This window comes from Ostrinia furnacalis, unplaced genomic scaffold, assembly GCF_004193835.3.
Source record: "Ostrinia furnacalis isolate ACB-3 unplaced genomic scaffold, ASM419383v2 OfSCF7560, whole genome shotgun sequence".
In the NCBI taxonomy this organism is placed as follows: domain Eukaryota; kingdom Metazoa; phylum Arthropoda; class Insecta; order Lepidoptera; family Crambidae; genus Ostrinia; species Ostrinia furnacalis.
In genome coordinates, this window is record NW_021137799.1 from 187,472 (window position 1) to 210,886 (window position 23,415).

At 36.2% G+C, this 23,415-nt stretch overlaps 1 protein-coding gene across 11 annotated transcripts in view; it reads right to left on the reverse strand.

Moving 5' to 3' along the window:
* LOC114365189 (uncharacterized) overlaps positions 1–23,415 on the reverse strand; it is a 92,634-nt gene that overhangs the window by 48,908 nt on the left and 20,311 nt on the right. For 10 of the 11 annotated variants that reach the window (XM_028321694.1, XM_028321693.1, XM_028321695.1 and 7 more), the window contains one exon: positions 1,371–1,551. In XM_028321694.1, the coding sequence (XP_028177495.1) occupies positions 1,371–1,551 (181 nt within the window). Of the gene's footprint in view, positions 1–1,370; positions 1,552–17,662; positions 17,915–23,415 lie in introns of those variants that run through there. The other variant, XM_028321701.1, reaches the window with a different exon arrangement.

Genomic DNA, 23,415 nt, shown 5'->3' on the forward strand with positions numbered 1-23,415 from the left:
ATAAAATAGGTACTTACTTAAAATATATTCTATCATTTACTACTGCCTAGTTCCATTGTTTTACTAATGATAACGATATATACCTACCAAATACAAAGGTACCATAAATGTAGGTAGGTATGCTGTCTACCTGTCTAGTCTTCGGGCATTCGTCTGATAAATTGAACCCTTAGCAAGGTCATTTAGAAAGCCACATTCATTAAGTGAAATTGGGTAGTCCCCCAGGGATGACCGATATTATCTTTCTGCGAAAAAGTCAACGCTGGCACAAAATAATAACAATGACAACCATAATAAAAGGGCAACTAATGTATTATAGAAAAAGTCAACGCACGAAAGAATAACAATTAAAATCATAAAAGAACAACTTTAAACCACCTAAATTAAGATTAAAAGTTACCTATTCTTCTTTCATGTCTCATGTTACTCCCAAGGACTCGTAAAGGCCTAACGCGAAAGTGTGTAACGATATTTGTTACTCCCTTGCAAAAATACTGGACCGATTTTCATAAGCCTTGACTTTTGAGTTATTTTCGCTTTTATGATATTACTAGCTGACCCGGCGAACTCTGTTCCGCCTTAAAGGCAATAAATAAGCCATCGCAATTTTTCCTTATTTGCTCACCGTTTAGACCTACCCTGGACTACGACAAACATTTTAAAACGAAAATCAGCTCAATCGGCCCAGCCGTTCTCGAGTTTTAATAAGACTAACGAACATCAATTCATTTTTATTTATATAGAAGATAGAAGATTAGGTACTTAGGTATACACGGAGATTTGTCAAACATAGTGGGCAATAGAACTGTTAATGTAAACTCAGGCCTTCCACTCGGTAGACCGATGATCTAGAAAAGGTTACAGGAACCTGATACGGGCAAGGCAAGACCGGTCATTGTAAAATTTCTTGGGGGATGTCTAGCAGTGGGTTATTTATACATACATTTGCCCGCGGTTTCACCCGCGTGAAAAGTTTGTCACAGATCGTCTATATGTACCTATGTTATTCTGAGCTATAAACAATAATACTGTAAAGTTTCATCAAAATCCGTTTAGCCGTTTTTGAAAGAGTAACAAACATCCAGACATCCAAACTTTCGCATTTATAATATTAAGTAGGATACATACGAGTATAGTGGAACGGAACTATTCCCACCTCTCGTTCCCACCACTGCAACTCCTGTGTAACCAGGATCTACAGCTTGACCGCCACAAAAACCCAACCAATGAAGGTCAAGTTTGTCCCGGGGGAAAGTTAAACTGTCATTGGACCCGCAACGAAATTAATCAGAAGAACATAGGAGGAGTTCGAAATTAAGGTTCGACTTCGACCTATAAGACGAGTATAGTGGAAGCACCATGTATCTTACCTCCATTCCCATTTTTGTCCTGCTGTTTCTGCTTCCTTCGGGCGTTGTCGTCAGCCCGAGAAGTGCTGGCCGGCCGTCTTCGGAACCCGAACGATGTGGCCACCCCACGGCTGGGCTTGCCGTTCCCGTTCCCACTCGCGCTTTTGTCCCTCTTCTTGGCTCCTTTCGATTCAGAGTGACCCTGCAAAAAGACAACAATTAATGCACGGTTCTAATAAAGGAAAAACCTTTATCTTACAATTGAGAATCAGTTTTGAATTAAACTGTATTTTAAATGGCGCTATCGAAAACTACCTACGTTTCAGGGGAAATTCTGTCGATATTGATGTTGGCAAAAATTGATCAGCTTTAGGCCAAGTTTAATTATACTCTATAATATACATCCTAAAAACTAAAATTCCCACCCTTTTGTAAACCACTCCACTTTAATTATCTGCTGATCATATTTTTAATCGCTAACTAGTTAACAAGTCATTAACATTAAGTAGAAACTCAAACGTGTAATGCTTTTTTGTAACATTTTGTTCCATGAGAATTGAGACCAATCAATAAATGTCTGTTTCGCAAGTTATAATAAAGGAAGAAGCAACTTGGCTCCCCTCTACCGTAATCTTTGAACAGTATACTGGTACCAATAAGGCGCAAGCGGACGTTAGACAATGCCTCGTCCCAGGTGACATGACGGCATCGCGACATATTTAGATCCTCGCCGTACCATCCTTCAAGGCATAACAAGGTTCATTCAGAGTAGATTTGTAAAGAGAAAAGTAACTATAGATTATGTGAAGATGTTATTCTTGTAACGATGGCTCATTGGTTAATACTCGTATCTCTCGTTTAGAATCCTACGGAAGTTTATCAATTTCCTAGGAAATTTATCAATGTGCGGTTCTTGTTATTTTCCGGTGGGTGACACTGGTAAGCACGCTCGATCGGTATAATGCTATCATTTAATAAATAATGTACCTACATGTAGGGGTACTAGTATTATTTATTCTGTGATGTACGTAAGTTTTAGTATACAAATCTGATCAAGAATATTAATTAAATGGATTATGATAGATTACGTAATTTTATATTAATAACGGCTTACATATAACGGTATCTTAAGAACATAGTTCCTTGGACATGTCTTCCTGTGTTGAACAGAATCAACGTAAGTTCCGCTGGAATATGAAGTTCATGAGCATATGAAGTTTTTAAACAGATTCTAATGTAGAGTCAATGAAAAACCAACAAAACGACTTTACGGTGTTTGTGTAAACTTGCTATTATGGGACTATTCCCACCACTCGTTCCCACCGTTGCAACTCCTGTGTAGCCAGGATCTAAAACCCAACTAGCGAAGGTCAAGTCCAAAGCTATAAGATTCACAAAGTTCTGTCGCCATAGAGTATTAATGCTCTGCGCTAAATTGAATTGAGTCAAAAGTGTGAACATTTGGTGGATTAATCCCAGAGATGGCAACAATAAGTAATAAATAACGGAACATTAAAAACACAATAAGGGTCAAAAGGGCTCTCATGTGAAAACAGACCTTTGTTTTACCTAAAGATGTCGAAAGAACTTATCTAAATGCTTTCAAACAAACGTGACTTGAGAAACGAGCTAATTTAATTGAAATAAGCGAAACTACAGCATCATCACGCATTCAGTATGTAGAATACACGATTGCTATTCATGGAATATTCAAGTACCTTGTGTTTCGTAAAGAAATGCCCGCATAAACCTATGTGATTTGAGGTTGTAAGCGCACGTAGCAACTTAGCTGTAGCAACTAAAATATTCACGAGCTTTCCGTAGTAACTGGGCTGCATCAACAAATAGGTACGTAGAGTTGCAACTTTTAATGTAATGAAGAAAAACTAAACCGTACCAATTTGCGACGCCGCTTAAAATAGTTCATAAAAGATCACATACATCTACACTAATATTATAAAGAGAAACGATTTCATTGTTTGTTTGTACCTAATTTAATAGACTGAACAGACAGACACACCTGCTTCCAAACAGAATCCGAAACTACTGTGCCGATTATCTTTTGTTCTGAATAGTGATTTCCTGCTTATTCATTATTGTCTGGTTGGTTGTACATCAATAAATTAAAGACAGTTTACATTCACCAGTATTACCTACCTACTAATAGAAGTTACACAAACTTAACCAGTTAGTTGCCAGTTGCCGAAACTTGAAATCAAAAGTTGGTACGCCTGTGCTTTGCTTTTACTGCTTCTCATGAATTATTTATAACACTGCTGTATTACGACGATTCAATGTTAATGACTATCTCCGTATCCCACATTGGTGTATGTTATGATGGGTTACATCTAAAACTGCAACGTGAAATGGACTTTAAATTCTACGTAGTAAAATATCCTTTTAAGGGTGGAGAATGTTTGAACAAGTGTTTGGTGTGAAGAAATTTGTTCGAGTTGCATCATTACATGTGAATCCGATTACCTATTATTACTAACAACTTGAACACAATCTGTTTCCTATTTCACAGCGAGTGACTTTTGATGACGTCATGAAAGAAATCTCTTTGATATGACTACTTAACTCTAAATCCCCAGTCCCAAATAATGTAGAATCGACACCTGTACTACGCCCCTAGGGCGGCTATAATATAGGGGGCGCTGTTTAATTTTTCATACAAAAATTTTTCGATGACACTTTGAATACGCAAACGAAACGAACTCGAAAGTTTTTCGTACTAGAGGTACTGGTATGCTGTCGACTCTACATTTTTACTGAGGCTCTCTAGCTTTGCAATAGTATTATAAATATAACTATAGTACAAATATTAAGTCCATGACTCCAGATTCAAGCAATCGCACTCATCATGCGTTTGTCCCCAGTGGAATTCGAACCTGCTAACCGCAGCAACGGCCGTCAACCTATTTCCCATTCTCTCAGATTACAAGTGATTTTATTTTAAGTAAACTATAATGCAATACACCAACATCGTTTTTTTTAAGTATTTATTATTTATTTTAGCTATATTTTTTTAACCATTATTCTAATAATTCGTTAAACTATTTCTATCAACTAAGGCCAAGTGTCAATAGCCTTAAGTAGCTGTTCCTTAAACGATTCCTATAGACAAGTGACATCAAATACCATAGACAACCATAATCGGATTGGTCGATTTAGAGGGAATAATCCAGGGCTCGCCCGCAGGAAATCGTTCGTATAATGGCATTAGCCACACGTCCCCATACAGGAACTTCGTGACAACGGTTGGTATCGTAAACTAAATTGTCTTTATATTGGTAGCTAAAAGCTTTGGTATATCCTGAGTGGAAGGTAATTGGTTTAATACAGGTACAAGGTAAACGACATTTTGTTTTAATAAATGTTTAGGGCTTTTAGTTCTTTGAAAGCTTCTGTGTTCACCACTCATTTTGTGATTCTAATTATTAATACTACGAAGACCTTTTTTTGAAGGATTTTTCTGGATATCCTCTGTATTTAGGAATATCTAATAGTCAAATCTCAAAGGTGCTTCCTTTCCTGTAAACCTACTGTCTAAAGCTATGATGAAGTATACTGAAATATTACCATTTCTTAGGCTTCAAAATAAGTAATGATCACTCTTTTTGATAGCAGAAAAAAAGATTTGTGATCGTCTAAAGAACGCCGTCACATCACGCGCCTCCCAACAATGGCGGCTCACAAATAGTCAAGTAAAAGTATGCACGTTCAATCGCAACGGATAGATTGGGCCTATTGTGTATCAAGTTACAATGGCTTTTTCCCGCGCCAACAAAATTCGATTTGCGGAGCGCTTGAAACTGTGATATTTCAATTTGTCAGCCCTTTCACGGTGAAATAAGATCACGACACACGATCAAGGAGAGCAGAGAAAGTTTCTTCCTATATTAGGTTATATATGACCTGTCAAGTGCCTTTCTTTTTGTTCAAACTGAACATGTATGTTCAATAATGTAATGAAAAACCGTCTACGTTTAAGCAACAAGTCTAGGTTGTGTAATGTTTTATTTAGCTTGTTGTTTTAATAACAAGATGTAAAATGTTTTACAGTAAATAAGAAAATAACGTAATGAAATGTATTTACGCAATGAACAGAAAATTATAAGGCAAATACCCATTTCAAGCTTAACCGGCAATTAGAATGATACTTGCTGGTTACTTGGTTGGTATGAAAATTACGAAAGATAATTATTACATTAACTTCGATAAATATTACTTTTTGACCATAACAATTATCGTAGTTGCACAGAATAATAATAAGTAAGTACGGTAGCAGTAAAAATGTAAGAGTCAAATATTTCTTAAAGGGTCAAGAAAAACAGTTTATGTTGAACTGGATCAAGTACAACACAGTTCAATCGCAGCATGTCAACCTACTACTGAACAACAACGTTAAACTTAACGTTTTTAATATAAAATTAAAAATCGAATGAGGCAATTTTGTTGTAGGTCGACTTGCTCACGAATGTCATACATAAACCATTATAGAGGAGAGATGTTACAAAGACTTTACCATAACAGTAAAGTATTCTGCCATGATAGTATAGTGTGGTTAACTAGGCAAGCAACCATACTTAATGTAAACTATAAAAGTCATGCGGGCTTTGGTTCATTGATCTATGTGGTCGTAAGTCAAAACGTCATGTAAAATGTAGAGTCGATATGTTAGAGTCGCATAAAAGGCATTGAGCTGATATCAAATAGGCAATTGAGGCAGAAAGCTATAAGGCAGAGACGATATTGATATGAGAATAAATTGAAATTATGTAAGATGCCACTTTCAGTATCCGTTTAAATATAAATCAAGTACAATAGTTAAGTCCATATATTTTCAAAACGTCCGTACCTACTATTAAAAGCATAAATCATCTAAATTATATAGCTTTGTGCTGGTTCATTATGGTTCATTTTATTATGATTATAAAATCTATATCTAATATCTATACTTCTATACTAATATTATAAAGGCGAAAGTAACTCTGTCTGTCTGTCTGTCTTTCTTTCACGCCTTAACCACTGAACCGATTTTGATGATTTTTTGGAAAAGAGATAGTTTGAGTCCCGGGAAAGGACATAGGATAGTTTTTATCCCGGTTTTTGAATCAGGGACGCGCGAGATGAAGTTTTTCTGTGACAAAAAATTTTCCACGCGGGCGAAGCCGCGGGCGTAAAGCTAGTACTCGTATACAACTCGTAGTTGAGCTTTTATTTTTGACTAGCGGCCGCCCGCGACTTCGTACGCGTGGATCCCGTTTTGCCCCCTTCATCTATCTTACGCGGTTTAGATTTTTTCATACAAATGTTTTTTCCCGCTAACTCCCGTTCCCGTTGGAATTTCGCAATATCCTGTTGTAACTAAGCTTTAAGTTTACTAAGGGACCTGCATGCCAAATTTCAAGCGTCTAACTTAAGCGGTTTAGATTTTTCATACAAAAGGATTTTCCCGGTAATTGTTTAGATTTTTCATACAAAAGGATTTTCCCGCTAATGCCCGTTCCCGTGGGAATTCCTAAGTATCCTATAACCTGCCCAGGAGTATGAAGAATAATTGTACCAAGTTTCGTTAAAATCCGTCAAGTAGTTTTTGTTTCTATAAGGAACATACAGACAGACAGACAGACAGACAGACAGACAGACAGACAGACAGACAAAAATTTTACTGATTGCATTTTTGGCATCAGTATCGATCACTAATCACCCCCTGATAGTTATTTTGAAAATATATTTCATGTACAGAATTGACCTCTCTACAGATTTATTATAAGTATATAGATTTACTCATTATTCTCTAGTGGCTGGTTATGGAACTACTAATGATTAGCTGATCTAAACGACGCGGCACAACAAAGCCGATGTAGAGACACCATTATTATAACGAATTATCTAGTTTAATCTTGTACTTACTTAATGGATACCAAGTCGGAAGCTCAACATCTCAGGCTTGCGGTCGCGTGTGTGCTCAAAGGTGTTAACCATCTTATTACTATAATAACTACGAGCGCCATTATTCTTATGTACCTTGTAGTAATATCTACAACCTACATCAAGATGTAATGAGTTTGTGAGCCGCAAATACTGTGAGAACCTCGCTTTCTTGATTGATTATAAGAAACGTGTGTAATTTTTTGTTTCAACTTAATTGCTATTAAATATGGATTATAAATTACAAAAAACCCGGCCATTGCCACTTATATTAAAATATTATTCAAACGTGTGAGAGGCAACTACATTAGCTATTCCATAAAATGTAGAATGCATAATATTATGGAAATTGTCGCCGTAATGATCCTATGCAGATTTGATACGAGAGTAAAAAGCTGGTTACAAGAAACGGCCTCGGAATATGTTTATGGGAGGGGATGTCAATCTTCGTTATTACTTCCACAGCATTCCTATAATAATTACTATTTCTAACCTTGATTGTTTTTATCTAAGTTTGTAGGTACACGAATACTGTTGTGGTTGCAGTCAGCGGCGCCATTATTAACACAACCAATTCACGGATACTTAATTGTTACTCAAGTACTAAGTAAACTGGTAGTAGGTACTAATAAAAACATGAGGATTGTTTTACAAAGTGATGCAATAAATCAGTACCGCTGAAAGCTAGAGCGTTTATAATATTAAATATTAAGAGCACATCCACACAGCAAGTCGATGATCACAGGTTCATTCTTCATGCAGGAGCACCCATCGCTACTTAACTGTTTTATTTTTCCCAAGTTTTTTTAGATGAGTACGAGAAAGGCAATACAAATGATTCAAATCATTTTCGTTGTTTTAAACGATAGGGAAATAGATAAAAGTGGATTCAAGAAAATAGTGTTGCAGATCAATAGTAACCTAGGGTTGATTTTAAATCGTCGGACAACCTTTTACTGAAAAGTCTGGCAAATTGACAGTTTCAGTAATGCTTCAACCACACCAACGCGTGCAGATCGCCATCACCGGCGCGATCATAGGCCAATTACAGGTCGCATGGACTGTCATGGGTCGCAAGCTTAAGGGATAAGGTGCTATTTTTGTGCTGTATTAAACACATATGCACTGCACATTAAAGTTGTATAGTTTGACTTGCAGTTGACTGTACGTCCTTAGACAGGCTCCCCGATGAGCGTTTCAGTTAATGATGCCAGGTTTAGCTCAACTCTAACTAGTTTGCTAAAGTAGCTCGTGTCGGAAGTTGTTATTGAGCACACGTGAACTCTTCCACTTATGTGGTTTGCATAAACCTCTTCCAGGTTTATAACTTTGCAAATATACTTTAAATTGCAAAAAGACATGTTAATGAGCTTTGAAATCTAGGAATTGCAAAAATTAAGATAAGCTGTAAGATTAATTAAGTCAAGTAATTGCAAGAGGCCAGTAACTAATGTAAACTGCTGTATGATAACGTCGGTTGATAGAAATCCAGAAAATGGAAACGACTTCAGTTCAATGAAATAAATGAAATACCTAAATCGAATCAATACTGCTGGCACACCTAGATGGCTTTGGAGTTGGACACTTTCCAAGTGCTGTTTTTAAAGTGACTCAGCCAAATTGATCCATTTTGTCCAAATAATGTCTTATCTATATATATAAAAGAAAGTCGTGTTAGTTACTCCACTTATAACTCAAGAACGGCTGAACCTATTTAGCTGAAAATTGTCAGGGAGGTAGTTTAGAGCCAGGAGAAGGACATAGGATACTTTTTATCCCGTTCGAAATAAAAAAAAAGTCTGCTTATTTATTGCCATTAAGGCGGAACAAAGTTCGCCGGGTCAGCTAGTGTAAGATAAAATACATAAATTGATCCAGAAAATTAAGAGTTCCTGAACTAAGGGTGGTATAAGACAATAAAATCCTGCCTTCTAGAACATCCAAAACAAAGTCATTAAACATAATTTAGTTATCTAAAGTCTAAAAGACTTGATGAGATTAAAACTATTGCGTATAAGCAATACGACAGTCAAAGTGAGTGATCTGAACAGCTAAACTAAAACTAGGAACAATTTCCAGCATCTTGCAAGTCAAGAATGACCTTAATGATGCGTTCACAATAGCGGACTCATCGGTAACAAAGTCGACACCAATCTGTCTGTATCGACTGTTGTTGACAATGCACATGTTTTCCCGACCGTTAGGCAACAAGCGGCCAAGATTGCACAATAAATGCATACTCATCACTGGTTATTCAAGCCGGTACTTACACTAAAATGCCCTACGAAAACGATTCTCAACCTTTCGAGCAACCAATAATTTTCGTAATCGTCGGCGAGACAAATTACGGATTATTTGCCTTTAGTCTTACGAAGATACCGTAAAATATGACTGACAGCGTTTTAAGGCAGAGACGATCACGTAAAATAAAATATACTCGTATATTTCAATCGGAGCGCTTGTTGAAATTTAATGTTAACTAAGTCCAAAAGTCCAAAACCCAAGTTTCAGTTAAGTAATAGTAAACGATCAAAATATCAAATACACCAAAAACGAATTGCAGCTAATCTTACTATATTTCCTGAAAAGCTCTAAAAGCTTATTTTTAAGCTTTAGCCTCAAAGTTTACGACACGAATTAAAACTGCTACTATGTAGAACTACCTTATAGGATTTATACTCCACTTTAACCGCAATCCAGGCTAGGTAATGCCATGGGTATTCCAATTAACATTTTCCCATGTCCCCAAAGGGCACCTGTTGGGAACCGATGGTCCACATCGCACGCCGACCCTTCGTAACGGTAAGTCTTCATTCTTAGCTGTAAATATACACTTGCCATATTAAAACTGTATGTGAACCATAAGAGGTCCAGGTCTTGGGAAGATTAATCTATTTATAGTTAAGACTATTACGCCCTTATTTACAAACATTACTATGAGGTCTCACAGTACGCTTGGACGCACAGGGTGACACAGAAAACAAACACAGAGCTTTATTCAACGCTGTGCGTTCGATTTTCTGCTTTACTTATGCAAGATCGTTTATGAATACGGGCGTTAATCAGAATGTAGAGCACAAGATGTTGACATCAATTTGTATTACACTGATTTTAAGTTAGTTTTTGAAAGTAAAATTCAGTTTAATAAAATAGATTTCATATTATTCATAATTGCTTCAGCTCCCCAAGTTGGATTAAACCTGAGATAGATGTGAACAGAATTGATAAGCTCTAATGCTCTACGTTTTAAAACAGGAAAATGTACGCATACATAAGCTCTTTAAAAGGAAAATAATGTATTTTTGTGCCTCAAGGCACATAGTTAATCTTAAGCATATTATATTAGAATAAGTCATAAATGTATCTCTATTTCTCTAAATCCCATCAGTCAAGTAGGTAAGGTAAATATTAATAACCATGCTTTATTTAACTAATAAGGTTACCTCTTAGAAATTACGCTCAGAAGAAATCACGTCCTAAGTGAGCGCTTAAATTCATGCTCAAAGAGTTCAAAAGTCACCTTATATTATAAGGAACATAGGATCCTAACTTGAACTCTGACTAGGGTCGACATTTACATTGGTAGCGTCTGAGTTATCACCAAAACGATTTCTATCGCCAAATGTGGTTAGGCTTCTTTTTAATATGGAACCTAAGTTACACAATTTGGAAATTGTGTAAAATAAAATATGTAGAGTTCTGAAAATTTCTATACTCGTTAATCTATTTTGCATGTTTTTACTTGATAAACAATCTACTTGACTTGAAAATAGTCTTAAGGATAAAACATTGGGAAACTCTGGTTTGCAACTTACATTAAATGTTAGGTAAGTATTAGGTTTTTAACTAGATATTTTATAATATCCCTACTATGTACTATTTCACGTACCTAGTTAAGGTTTCCTTGAAGAAACTACTTCCTAGTTGCAACTTTTTTAGGTATTTCTTGTAAATTGTCAGTTTTAGGCGTACACCACATGTACAGTAAAAAACAGTATATACGAGTATACTCGTAACTTACTATAATGTAGTATCAAAAATAAGTACAATGTAACATAGGATATGCACGTCAAATCGTAGCTGTAGGTGTCAGCAAAACATCGCGTTCGCAGCCTGCGCGTACGCCGGCGGGCTATCGCGCGGGATTAGCGATTCGATTTACTTCGCAGCGTGGTGGCATCACCGCTCCAACGGGCCCGTTACAAATTTTATGACTTGACATGTTCTAAAATCTAGTTCTATTAGACTGCTGTAAAATTCAAATTGATAGCTGTTCTTACATTTTTTGGTAGTTTCCCAAAGAATTCTACCTGCCTTCCGTTATGTGTCAGAAAGATATACCTACTTCACAAATTATGCAAATGTTGCAGAAAAAGCCCGTGATTCACGTTCATAATGAGATAACAGTTCCAGGTCCTTGATAATAGAGAAGTTATTTCACGTCAACGACGAATAGGCACTAAAATCCAATGTCATCATAAACTGCATTGGCGTGCAATGTGGAGTCAGCTCGATGATTATCGTAGCCAATTACCGAAGTATCGATCCAGCACGCCTGCCTGTTGAGCAGGTTGCCAGTTCGGAGATACAATCAATAGTTTGGTTACATGTTTTTACATGTTAAACTGTGGTAATTTCGTTCGACGTGCACTCACGGGAGGGCAACTAGTTCTCCTATTCTGGTTTAGTAATTTCCTTAATGAGAGTGAAGCGATTATCGCGAATACAAAACTCGTGTAACACCTTTTTAAAGATATAAATATTCCAGAATACAAGTAAATGCGGTTAGTGTTGTGGTTTAAAATTTGAATTAATTTATTACTTTAAATTAAAAAGAAAAGAAAAAAGTGTCTGGACGAAATTTTAGACAACGAGGTGAGAAAATTTGCTTTGAATAGGTAAAAGGGGAAGGCGGTAAACTTTTCACAGCTTCTGATAATTTCAAGCTATTATAAGTCATTTTCCAAGCTACATCCTGTATTTAATTTTTACTACATCGTATGGTAATTTGTAATAGCAGTAATGAAATACATTACAGCACCACAAATCGCCGTTAATAAGTTAAGACTTATCAATACCGGCTCTATAATTTGTACTTATTTCTATTTTTTTGAACCTGTGAAAGAACTTTATTGTAAAATTAAACATACAACTAAATTTTAATAGTATTGATTTCCAGTGATTTCCATTTGCGTTTTCAAAGTGCAATGCTCTTGCGCAGACCATTTCTTTTTCTCATTACAATCGACACCGGCTCTACACGGGGATTCCATTACCAAATATAGACTAAACACTGTCCAAATAAAAAAAAACCTATTGTTTGAAAGTCTTTTGCAGGTGGCTCTATTGGCTAAACTTTTACTTTTGCCTTACAAGAGGCTCTGTTTGATATTGTGTACTATTTCGTTTTAAATTGAATCACTGACCCTTAACACAGGCACCCAAAGACTGGATTGTGGTAATAGTGAAGGCTTGTCCAGAATCTCATTCTTTCCCACTGGGGAATGGGGTGGGTTTTCCTTGTCCTTCTGACCTGGTAAGCCCTACATAATTTACCCTGTAGTTAATGGGTGCAATTTCATGCATTTTTCCCCGACAAAAAAGGTAACATACCCAAAGACTAAAGTTAATCAATATACAGACTACTTAATATAACGATACATGGCTGAACAACACATTAAATTAACTATGACTAATCGTGCATCACTTACTTTGTTATTAAGAACACCTTAATTATATTGAAGCCAACTTTATCGTTAAAGTAGGGAGAAATCAATCTTGTATAGCGTGACACCCCACGACATTTGAAAGTTTATTACATTATGGGGTACATAATATTTAATGATGGTTATTTTGAGTACTTTCCGATTAAAAGTTATAAATATAAGTAAATAATAATTCCTTGGACATCTTACACTGCGCCTCTAGTCCCAAACTAAGCTATAAGCTTGTATCAGCAATGGGTACTAGACTAGACTGGATATAGACATACTTAAATACTTTTGTTTTTGTAAATACATACAATAAATACTTAATCGATATAGAAAACTTAAGCAGTTCTAAGTTATGACTCAGTCTGTTCAAGATCCTTGAAACTTCAGTAAGTTCTAATTACGAGCATTAGGAAACAGCTACATGCGTTTTTAATTGCCCCTTTATATTCAAATTGTGATTAATATCCAGCCAGACAGTTTTAATTATCTATTCAAAAACAAATGATTAGCTGAACTGACCTTTGGCTTTTAACACATTAAATTACGTCGACCCTAAACTATTACGACTACGATTTCCCAATTAAAAAGCAATGTGAGATCAAAGGTTTAATGATTGGTCACCAATTAACTCTTTAACTGTCGGCCTCAGGACAATAGTACAACCCTGAGAGTTAACAAAATGCTCTAAAGACCCATTGTTCTACTACTCGTACCACAATGGCCGACGTGGGTGCAGCGGGATCCGAACCTTACACCTTGCGCTTCGGGCTTTCACTTGACCTTTACACGACAGATTTATCGGCAGACGCGAGATCGTATCAAAACTGTTATTTATTTATGTAATGCTACGATTCTGTGACATAATATTTGTTGGTACTTTTGAACTTTATTCTGGACTAGCGGCCGCTCGCGACTTCGTACGCGTGGATCCCGTTTTACCCCCTTCATCTATCTTACGCGGTTGTAACTAAGCTTTAAGTTTACTAAGGGACCTGCATGCCAAATTTCAAGCGTCTAACTTAAGCGGTTTAGATTTTTCATACAAAAGGATTTTCCCGGTAATTCCTGTTCCTGTGGGAATTCCTAAGTATCCTATAACCTGCCCAGGAGTATGAAGAATAATTGTACCAAGTTTCGTTAAAATCCGTCGAGTAGTTTTTGTTTCTATAAGGAACATACAGACAGACAGACAGACAGACAGACAGACAGACAGACAGACAGACAGACAAAAATTTTACTGATTGCATTTTTGGCATCAGTATCGATCACTAATCACACCCTGATAGTTATTTTGAAAATATATTTCATGTACAGAATTGACCTCTCTACAGATTTATTATAAGTATAGAAGATAAATAAAATTAAAATTTCCTTACACAATTTGCAATCAATTTCGATTTCAAGTTACCAGTTTCAATTACCTGAGCGCATCCCGTAGCTAAGTAATTAATTATAATAGGTAGACAAAAAAGACTTAGCGAAGTGATCTTGAAATTGAATCTAGTTTTACTGCAACTACAAAATGATAGGTACCTAAGTAAGTACTTTGTCCTGAGGCTAAGTTAATAATTTATGATATAAAATACAGTTAGTTGCGATGAAAGTCGTATCGCCCGTACATAAGTACACAATTCAAAAAGAAAACATTGTTGCTGCATAAATTCAGCCTACTTGCATGTGACATCATTTGGAGGTTAAGTTGTAGGTCGAGGAAGGTTGCATTTTTATAGAAAACAGTAAAAATTTCGTGCTTTCCCATATACGACTGTAAGTATGCCAAGTTTACGTCGATCGCACATAATAAGGTACTTGATACAAATAAGGCCTACGTTCTAATAAGGCCTATACATCAGAAAACACAGATAAATAAATCCAACCGGGAAAATACTTCAAGGACACGTACTCATATGCCCTATAACCCTATAGAGTGCAAGAGCATCCCGATCCATGATCCCAGCACCAATTGGCACGCGTTCTTCTAAGGTGATGGGTGATTTCGTGCTCCCTTATAAAAATCCAGCGATTTCATCTTAAATTTTCGGTAAAATGACGCTGTTTTAGATTAATCTTTTCTTAGTAATCGTTTCTAAATATTTCTTACTAGCTAATAATTACCTTAATTTGTACTACTGGCTATAGATGCATTATTTGTAAGTTTTTGAAGACAACAAGAGCGAGATATCTAATAAGGCCTAGGCCTTATTTCAGCATGGTAGGCCATATTAGATACTTATGTTAACACCTGATTACGGACAAATTCATAAAACTAAATGAGTCAAAGAGTAACAAAATGTTTATTTAATAAGAATGTTACTAACAGCACAGAAAATAAAAAGAAAACAGTGTCAAAAATCTATCAAAAAAAGAAAAAAAAATACAAAACCAATAAAAAATAAGAAAAAAAAGCCGTATGTATAATTCTAAAGGAAAGAAGAATAAAAGCTGGTATTATCATGCCTGTCTCGAAGACAAAGTAGCAGATATGTGACCATAAAGAACTGCTTTAGGTGGTATCACAAATATTGTGTAGGAGTTCGTAAAGATGATTCAGAAGCCTTTTTATGCCCTGGTTCTAACAAAAATTGAGATCTCATTTTGTTTACAAAAATTCAAGACTAAAATGATGTTCCTAAACTGATTTATTTGAAAGGTTTTATGTGTAGGCCTTATTCGAACACGGTGTTTTAATAAGCCCTATACAAAAAAATAAAATTGTTTGTTTTTGATATTTTTTTAAATAATATATGTAAGGAATCATTACTTTGTTACTATGAATATTAAATATTATCTATAATTTATGTATAATTCTTAATAAGTGGAATTTAAGTTTATCGAGAGATATACAGTATATTTTTGTTTACTTCGTATGTAAATTTTTGATAACGCAAACAAATCGACGTGTTTAATGTTATAAGACCGCATTTTGTTTAGTACAACCTCAATTTTAAGGTCTAGAGGCATTTGAATCATATAGGCCTTATTCCGTGTAGGTGATTTATTAAAGCCAAAATCAGTGGTTTCGTAATTTGCTTATTTTGAATAGATTTAGTTAAAAATTGTGTTATTTTTTGTAATATTGCTAAAATTAAAGGATGGAAGAAGTTAATTAACCTTGTTTTTGTTGATTGGCGTTAATATTTATTGAAATATAAGCATTTAAAGTTAGGTAGGCCTTATTTGTATCAAGTACCTTATGTAGTGAGATCACACGATGCATATGCTACGCCGTAGCTCTACATAAATGTATATCATAGCTACCAGATGGTAGCTAGACAAACAGATACTGACTACCTATATCGTAGTATCAATTTGTATAGAAATGTACAATTCAACGCTGCATCGCGCAATTAGTTAATTAATGTTTTTCAAATAATTAAATTGGTGGTCGGTAAATTGCATCTTCTGGAAAAGGCAAGCCTTTTATTACATGTTAGACCTTGTTTGAATTTATTTCTCTTTGTTTCTTATTGTTTGAAATCATCCGCATTGTTTCGATGTTCCAGCTATTCTTTATCTTTTTGTTGAACTTAAATTATTAAACGTTAACCAGAAGAACCTCGGAAAAGATTGTAAAGTCAATACAATGCAGAAATACTTTTGGTAGATTCTGGAGACCTTTTAATATGTTTTAATCAAAATTCAATGTCATTAGAACTATGTAGTAGGTATTGTTTAGTCGTTCCTTACTGATATTAAACTCCAAATCAATAAGATCTACGTCAAAAAGTTTTCGAGAAACTGCAAGTCCTATCACCATTAGGTAATTAGATACAAGAAACTGTAAATCCCATTATTTGCTTTTCAAGGAGCTCTTACGGTTCTCAATACTTAAGCTATTTGCCGTAGACTCTCAGAGCTATCGGTTTCACTCAACTTTATAGCAAACCATTTTGTTGAAGCCATTTCTTCGAACGCTTATAGCCTCGGTGCACTAACTTCGTAAAGATTCATGTTTCGTCGTCGGTTGAAATCTCCTCTGAGACATTCTTGTAGAGTTGTAAGGTGAAAAATACGATAGGTACTTAAGCCCAGTAATATACCTACCTAATATTATGTAAAGTAATTTGGTCACAATCGCGTAACTTTCTGTTTTCATATTATTTTACTTTGATTCGGTATAGCACGCAACAAATATTTATTTACAAGGCCAAGCTTAATGTCAAACCTAAACAAAGGTTAAATTATGTGGGCGGTTCGACTATAATGGTATAATGTACGAGTAGTTATAAATAGTACCCAGTAGGTGTGTGCTTAAAGGCATGATCAGAAAGCAACGAACAGTAATCGCAATGCTATTACAGATGTCGTTTATCACGAATAAAAACATAATCAGTTATTTGAAAAAATATCTCACCACAAACCTCACAATTGAAACATAATCCGTTACAATAGTGGTAGGCAAAATTAAGCAGCGATAGGATAACGCAGACACGAAGCGCCAATTCAATGCACGCCACTGTACAGCTACCAATGGCAATTTATTGAATCGCGCTCGCGAATATCACTGCAGACCGTCCATTTTGTGCAACCTTACGCGCGAAATATTTAAGGTTACATAACAAAACCTTTAGGTTTCGAATGCAGCTGAGGTCAAGCGACAATAGCAACAATTAATGATAGAGCGTTCAATTGTGATAATGAGGAGTCAAGGTTGAGGCTTACCATTTCGCACTGAGCTTCAGTGTCGTCGTCATAGAAGTCGTTCGTGCAGTCATCCATGCCTGCGAGTGGCCGAGGGCTCTCACTCCTCGGGCGCCGCGGCCCGCTCCTCAGCCTCGCGCGGCCGGGGCTCCGGCATCCGAACGTCCACTACCGGTCACACACCACACGGACACTTCTCTCAAACACTATCGTAGCGAATTTAACGATCGCAATCTCCTGGATAATCCGGTGAGTCACGCGATAGCGAGCTGACTGCGAGACTGCTCCGAGCGAGCGCGTGGGTGCTCTCAACGAGGCGATTCAGCGCAAGTCGCCTGATGCGCTAATTTAACTATAGGAGATTGCAATTGATAGATTTTTTGCCATTCAAGGGCGACACGATGAGCGAGCGAGGTTTTTCTTGTGTTTTTTTCGCGGCCAACTGCGTAGTAGACGTCGAGGCCGGCGGGGGTGGCGCGCGCACTCCCGGGGTGCATTGATCGGATGTCCATTGCGCATGTCCCCTCTTGAGAGTTTCTCGACTGTTTTGACGTTTGTTTAGTGGCCCCTCGTGTATGGCGACGGCGCACATTTTTACTTAACAGCTCCAGTGTTAGAGAAACGTTCCCGTCTAACTATAAATCTGGATCTAATAATAGAATTGCCATAACTTTGTAGAAAGTTTAGTAGGTCTCATCGTATTATTATGTAATGGTGCAGTATTTTCTCTCTTCAAAGAATGCATGTATAGTCACATGTTGGTTCCCACGCCCTTTCAAATAAAAACAGAATAATGAGGAGGAGCTTGTGAACGTGCGACTTCGGCTCTAGTTTGTATTTTATTTGTAATAGACTTATCTATTTGTATGTACGCACAATAAAAAGCATGGGAGCATTCGCAGCCCGTTTATGAAAAGTTTTCCATGAAGACGATGTTGTTAAGGCGCTTGATTGCGATGCTCTACTGTGGGTAATACCCTGTATCTATTTTTTGTTACTCGATCAACTGAGATGAATGACAAGAACAAATCAATTAAGCCTAATATTAGTATTAATTTGTACAAGTAATGGTTTTTATGTATCGCATAGCTCATGGAAAACATGGATTCTAAGCCGCTATAAACCATTATAGAATCATGAAAAAAATATTTAATTAATGATTCTGATGAAACAAAAATGGTATTAAAATAAGTAAAAGCACATATAAATGTAAGAAATTAGAAATAAATACTATAAAAGTGATTTATCATTCCTTTAGAAACCAACTCAGTAATATTTGGTTGCAATAGTTTTGGCCCCTATTTGAAGTGCTTTAGGGTTCATGCAATGAAGGGTTCAATCAGACAGGTAGGAATATTTTGCTAGGCGTGAAAAGAATGGCAATATCAACCCTTTCTTTTCTCGCAATATAAGAGTCGGGAAAACGGGCGATTCTGATCGCCGATTTTCTGCCGCAGTCGCATTTTGGCAGTCATATCACGTGTTGTTAACTTTTTCATGATTCAAAAAACAAAATAATTCTTCTTTTGGGGTAAATGCTTTCTTTATTTCACAATTTGTTTTAGAATTAGCTTGGATGTTATGGAAAAAAAGTTTGTTTGCTCGTGCCTAAACAAAATATTTTCTGAAATTGTTCTTTAGCTTATTATTGTGTACTAAGCTAACTATTTATGAATTTATATCTTTTTAATTTGCTTTGTAGCTTGGGAAAACAGATTTTTTTTATTTTACATAAGAATTTTTACTAACCACTTAAATTCACAACTTAATATCTAACACGTGCGTTTCTGTTTTATAGAAAAGCAGACGCAAAATATTGATACACACTGTAATGCCTCGTAATTTGTCCGTCGAAGAACGGGCTCAAATAATTGCGCAAAAGAAAAAAGGATACAATATTCGTCAAATTGCCAGAAACCTCAATATTTCGGTAAGTGTGTATACTTTCGTAAATACACACCTAAATTACGGTAATAATATCATACAGTATTGTAACTTCATATAAACAGACGAAACAAGAGCTTTCTTTCGAAATTCAAATCTCAGTATGCGCTCGGTATGCAAAAGTCGGGGGTGTCGCGAATGTGCCGAATGGACGTCGGTGGCCAAGTGTTAAAAATGACAAAACTGATTGAATTTGACTGACTGTCATTTACGGTCAAATTGGTCAAAAACTAGTCAAATTGTCATTTTCAGTCAGTTTGATTTGAAATGAAAATTATATTGTTTTAAACCAGCTTTTGCCCACGACTTCGCTCGCCCGAAATTAACGTAACAGATCATTATGATTATTAAAGTTTCAAAATTATTTAAGTAGTTTTAAATAAATTAAATCTACTAATCACAAAACAACACACATTTTAACCTATTCCATTCACAAAGTATTTTGTTTGTCTAACTAAATAAAAAAATACAATCACAAAACTAGATAGAAATTCTAAGTGGGCAGATGTAATTAAACTGGGTACTGTAGGTGGGCAGCCCTATCGCATGTTGTCATACTGTGACGTACCACGCGACTGTTGATAATTATTTAAAAAATATGGCCGAGTTGGAATACTGTATAGATAGTATTACCGTGCCTAAATTGTGATAGTTTAAGATTTACGCTACAATTCTTCTTTTGTTTCTTACAGAGACCAACGGTTCGTTTTTGGATAAGCCGGGGAGAAGATAACTTGACAGATCGAAGCAGAAGCGGTCGCCGACCTGGACCTCGCAAAGCCCAAAGCAAAGCCGAGAGCGTAGATGATATTAGCAACACTCACACCAAGAAATTTGCTGAACTCTTTAAAGCGAGCATACAAACCAGAACCCACTTACACAATATAGGACATATTGCTCATCATTACACAAAAATAGTTATTCTGGATGACGACGAAAAGGCTGCTCGTCTGAGTTTTGCTCAGAAATATCTGGAATTTGATTGGAGCAGTACTGTATTCTGTAGCGCGAAAACAGTACAATATAACAATGATGGATCTCTACATCTAGAGCATTATACTTTAGAAGAAGAAGGAGTTACAATACCGAGTAATGCTGCCAATATGTGGGGGTGGATGACTGTTGACGGTGTAGGGGAGCTGTGTTCTCTGCCTCCACAAGTCTCGAAAACTAGCTACATCGATGCACTGCAAAATGTTATGGTACCGACTGTCCGAAATGTTTACCCAGAAAATGAAGTTCCTCGTATTAATGTTGCACAAGACAATTACTTATCGCACGAAAAGTTCTTACAGGATTTGTCATGTACCCAGCCCGATACAGAAATGATAACCTGGCCAGCAAAATCTTCAGACTTAAATCCTATAGAAAACCTCTGGGGCTTGATGGTTCATAGATGGTATATAGCTACTGAGAGGACAAGGGTAACGTTAGAAGGTCACTGTAAGATGATTTGGGAAGAGATGCGGGGGATCGATGTTTGTAATGAGCTGGTGGGATCCATGAGAGAGCTTCTCCAAGCTGTCATAAAAGCTAATGGCGATTACGTCAGTCAATGATGGAAAATTGTGGTTTCATTAAAATAAAATAGATCATTATAATGAAACTGATATGATTACTTTTAGTTATAGTTATTCCATGTATGCGTGTTTGTCTTGTTGGTTGTCCTAATAAATAAAATAAATATAGCAGGTCGTTTACACTGATCTTCATCCTTTTATCCCTTTCAGCACGAGAGAAAAATTTGACGATTTCTAAAATATCGCGTTAGTTTCTGGGGTCTTTAGGATCTTAGTAAATAGAGAAAAATAGCGAAAAAATTTAGGGGGTGACTTTAACCCCCCTAAATCCCCCCGCACGATCGTATCAATCCGTCATGAACCTATGAATAGCTATTTCATTACAATTACAATTTAAAGTAATTAAAAAAAGACATTTTAGATATAAGGAGCTTTATAATTCTTCATAAAGACATGATATCGTAATTAGTTACTAATTTCTGCAAAAAAATTCAAAAATAGCTCATGGCCCTAACCTAGAACTCTGTCAAAACCTGAATTTTGGGGGTAGTAGCATCTTAAAATTGAACATGAGCTTTCGTTTTTAGTAATAACTTTTTTTTTGAATCCCAAATGTCGAGGCTATTATTCAATAGCACATGGGGTTAGATATTTTCATAAAAGGGATCATTTTAGTTGATCTATTGGTACTAGAATCCTGGTATCCTCTCGATATTTTCACTGGTGGCTGTATTTTCTACAGTGGATTTGTACTATTTGGTGGTTATGTGTCTCTGAGACATTCTTGAGTTTATTCTAGAGTAAATCTGATGTTCAGGCCTTTAAAAGATTCGAAAGGTTTACATTACTCACATTACTAAAAATTCAAACATCGTCCCGACATGCACGCTCGTGCTGTAGAACTTTAGGAGTACCTGGTACTTGGCTACATCTAACTTTTTATAAAATTAAAGCGAATTATATTTTTTAAGGATATAATTTAAATTAATACGCATAAAATTCATTGAAATCCACAAAAGAAGTAATTTAAATAAATTAATACTTTTCACGCCTCCCGTAGTCAGGTACACGTCCATCTTTGTCACTCAACACAGCACCGACTGAACGCCATTGAAAGTTTTTGTATGAAAAATAGCAAATATATCGAACCGTACGATCGATCGGAAGCGTCTTGGCGCGGTAAAATTGATTTACCAATTCACTAGATTTTTTCAAAGTCGAACGCACTTTCGTATTATTCTGTGCTGAAAGGGTTATGTGTACACTAGTATTATATTATCTGTGTGTGTACGTACCTAATAAAGAATCAATGTATTAATTTCATTTCTTTATCATGGTTTTCTTTAGAGCCCTTATTAATTCCACCAAAACTCAATGAATTTTAATTAGGTCTTGCTTAATACTGATCGTGTGAAATAAAAAATGCAATTGGAGCCAATAGCTCACGACCGCGGTGCGTGTTTAACCGTGTTTTGTTCACCACATGACGATCACGATCCGCGGACGACACGACTGCGGTAATAGATAAGTAACGGCCGGATAAAAGAACTTTTTTTGGGGAGGAGTTCAGTTCATTGCTCCGTAGATTCTGGAGGGTTCGGCCCTTTGTTATTGATAAGAGAAGTTGTCACAATGTTGTAAGAAATGATTGCGTAAGAAAACAATGATAGCCCTTATAAGTAAAATTAAGATACTAAAGCAAATAATAGAAAACCTTATTGTTTTATGAAGTAAAGAGAATATTAACCTCTATATGTAGAGTTCAAGAGATATGGTTTTCTATTTCATTGAAATAAGTAAGATAGCTAATCATTTACCATAATGGCTATGAATGTTGAAAGTAGGAATAATAAAATAGCTACTTGTCAGATCAACCAAGCAAGATCCAAATCCGAACTGTCTAACATATTTACTTAAGCTTCTTAAGATTTAGGAGGTAGATCATGGTTTGAAAGTACCAGAAGATGAAATGCATGCCGGTGGTATCATATCGATAGCTGTAGCTTCTCGTAGGTATTAAATGTTTCACAATCATACACTCTCACATCGCTTTTGCAACACCCAGTCTCAATGGAGAGGAACTGGTACGTGGCAGTGTGAGGCACAAAGCAATGCCCTCCTGTCCCGAGTGCCTTGACACAGATCTGAAGTACCTGCCATCAGCCACCACCACTTACTAAGGCCTAGTTTATGACATCGATACTAGACTAAACGACAAGCAAAGGTTATGGCATTTTGTTGAATGCTTATAAATGGAGACCTAGGTCCGGGTGGAGCTTTTGCTCAAATAATAAAGTGTACATGAAGCAT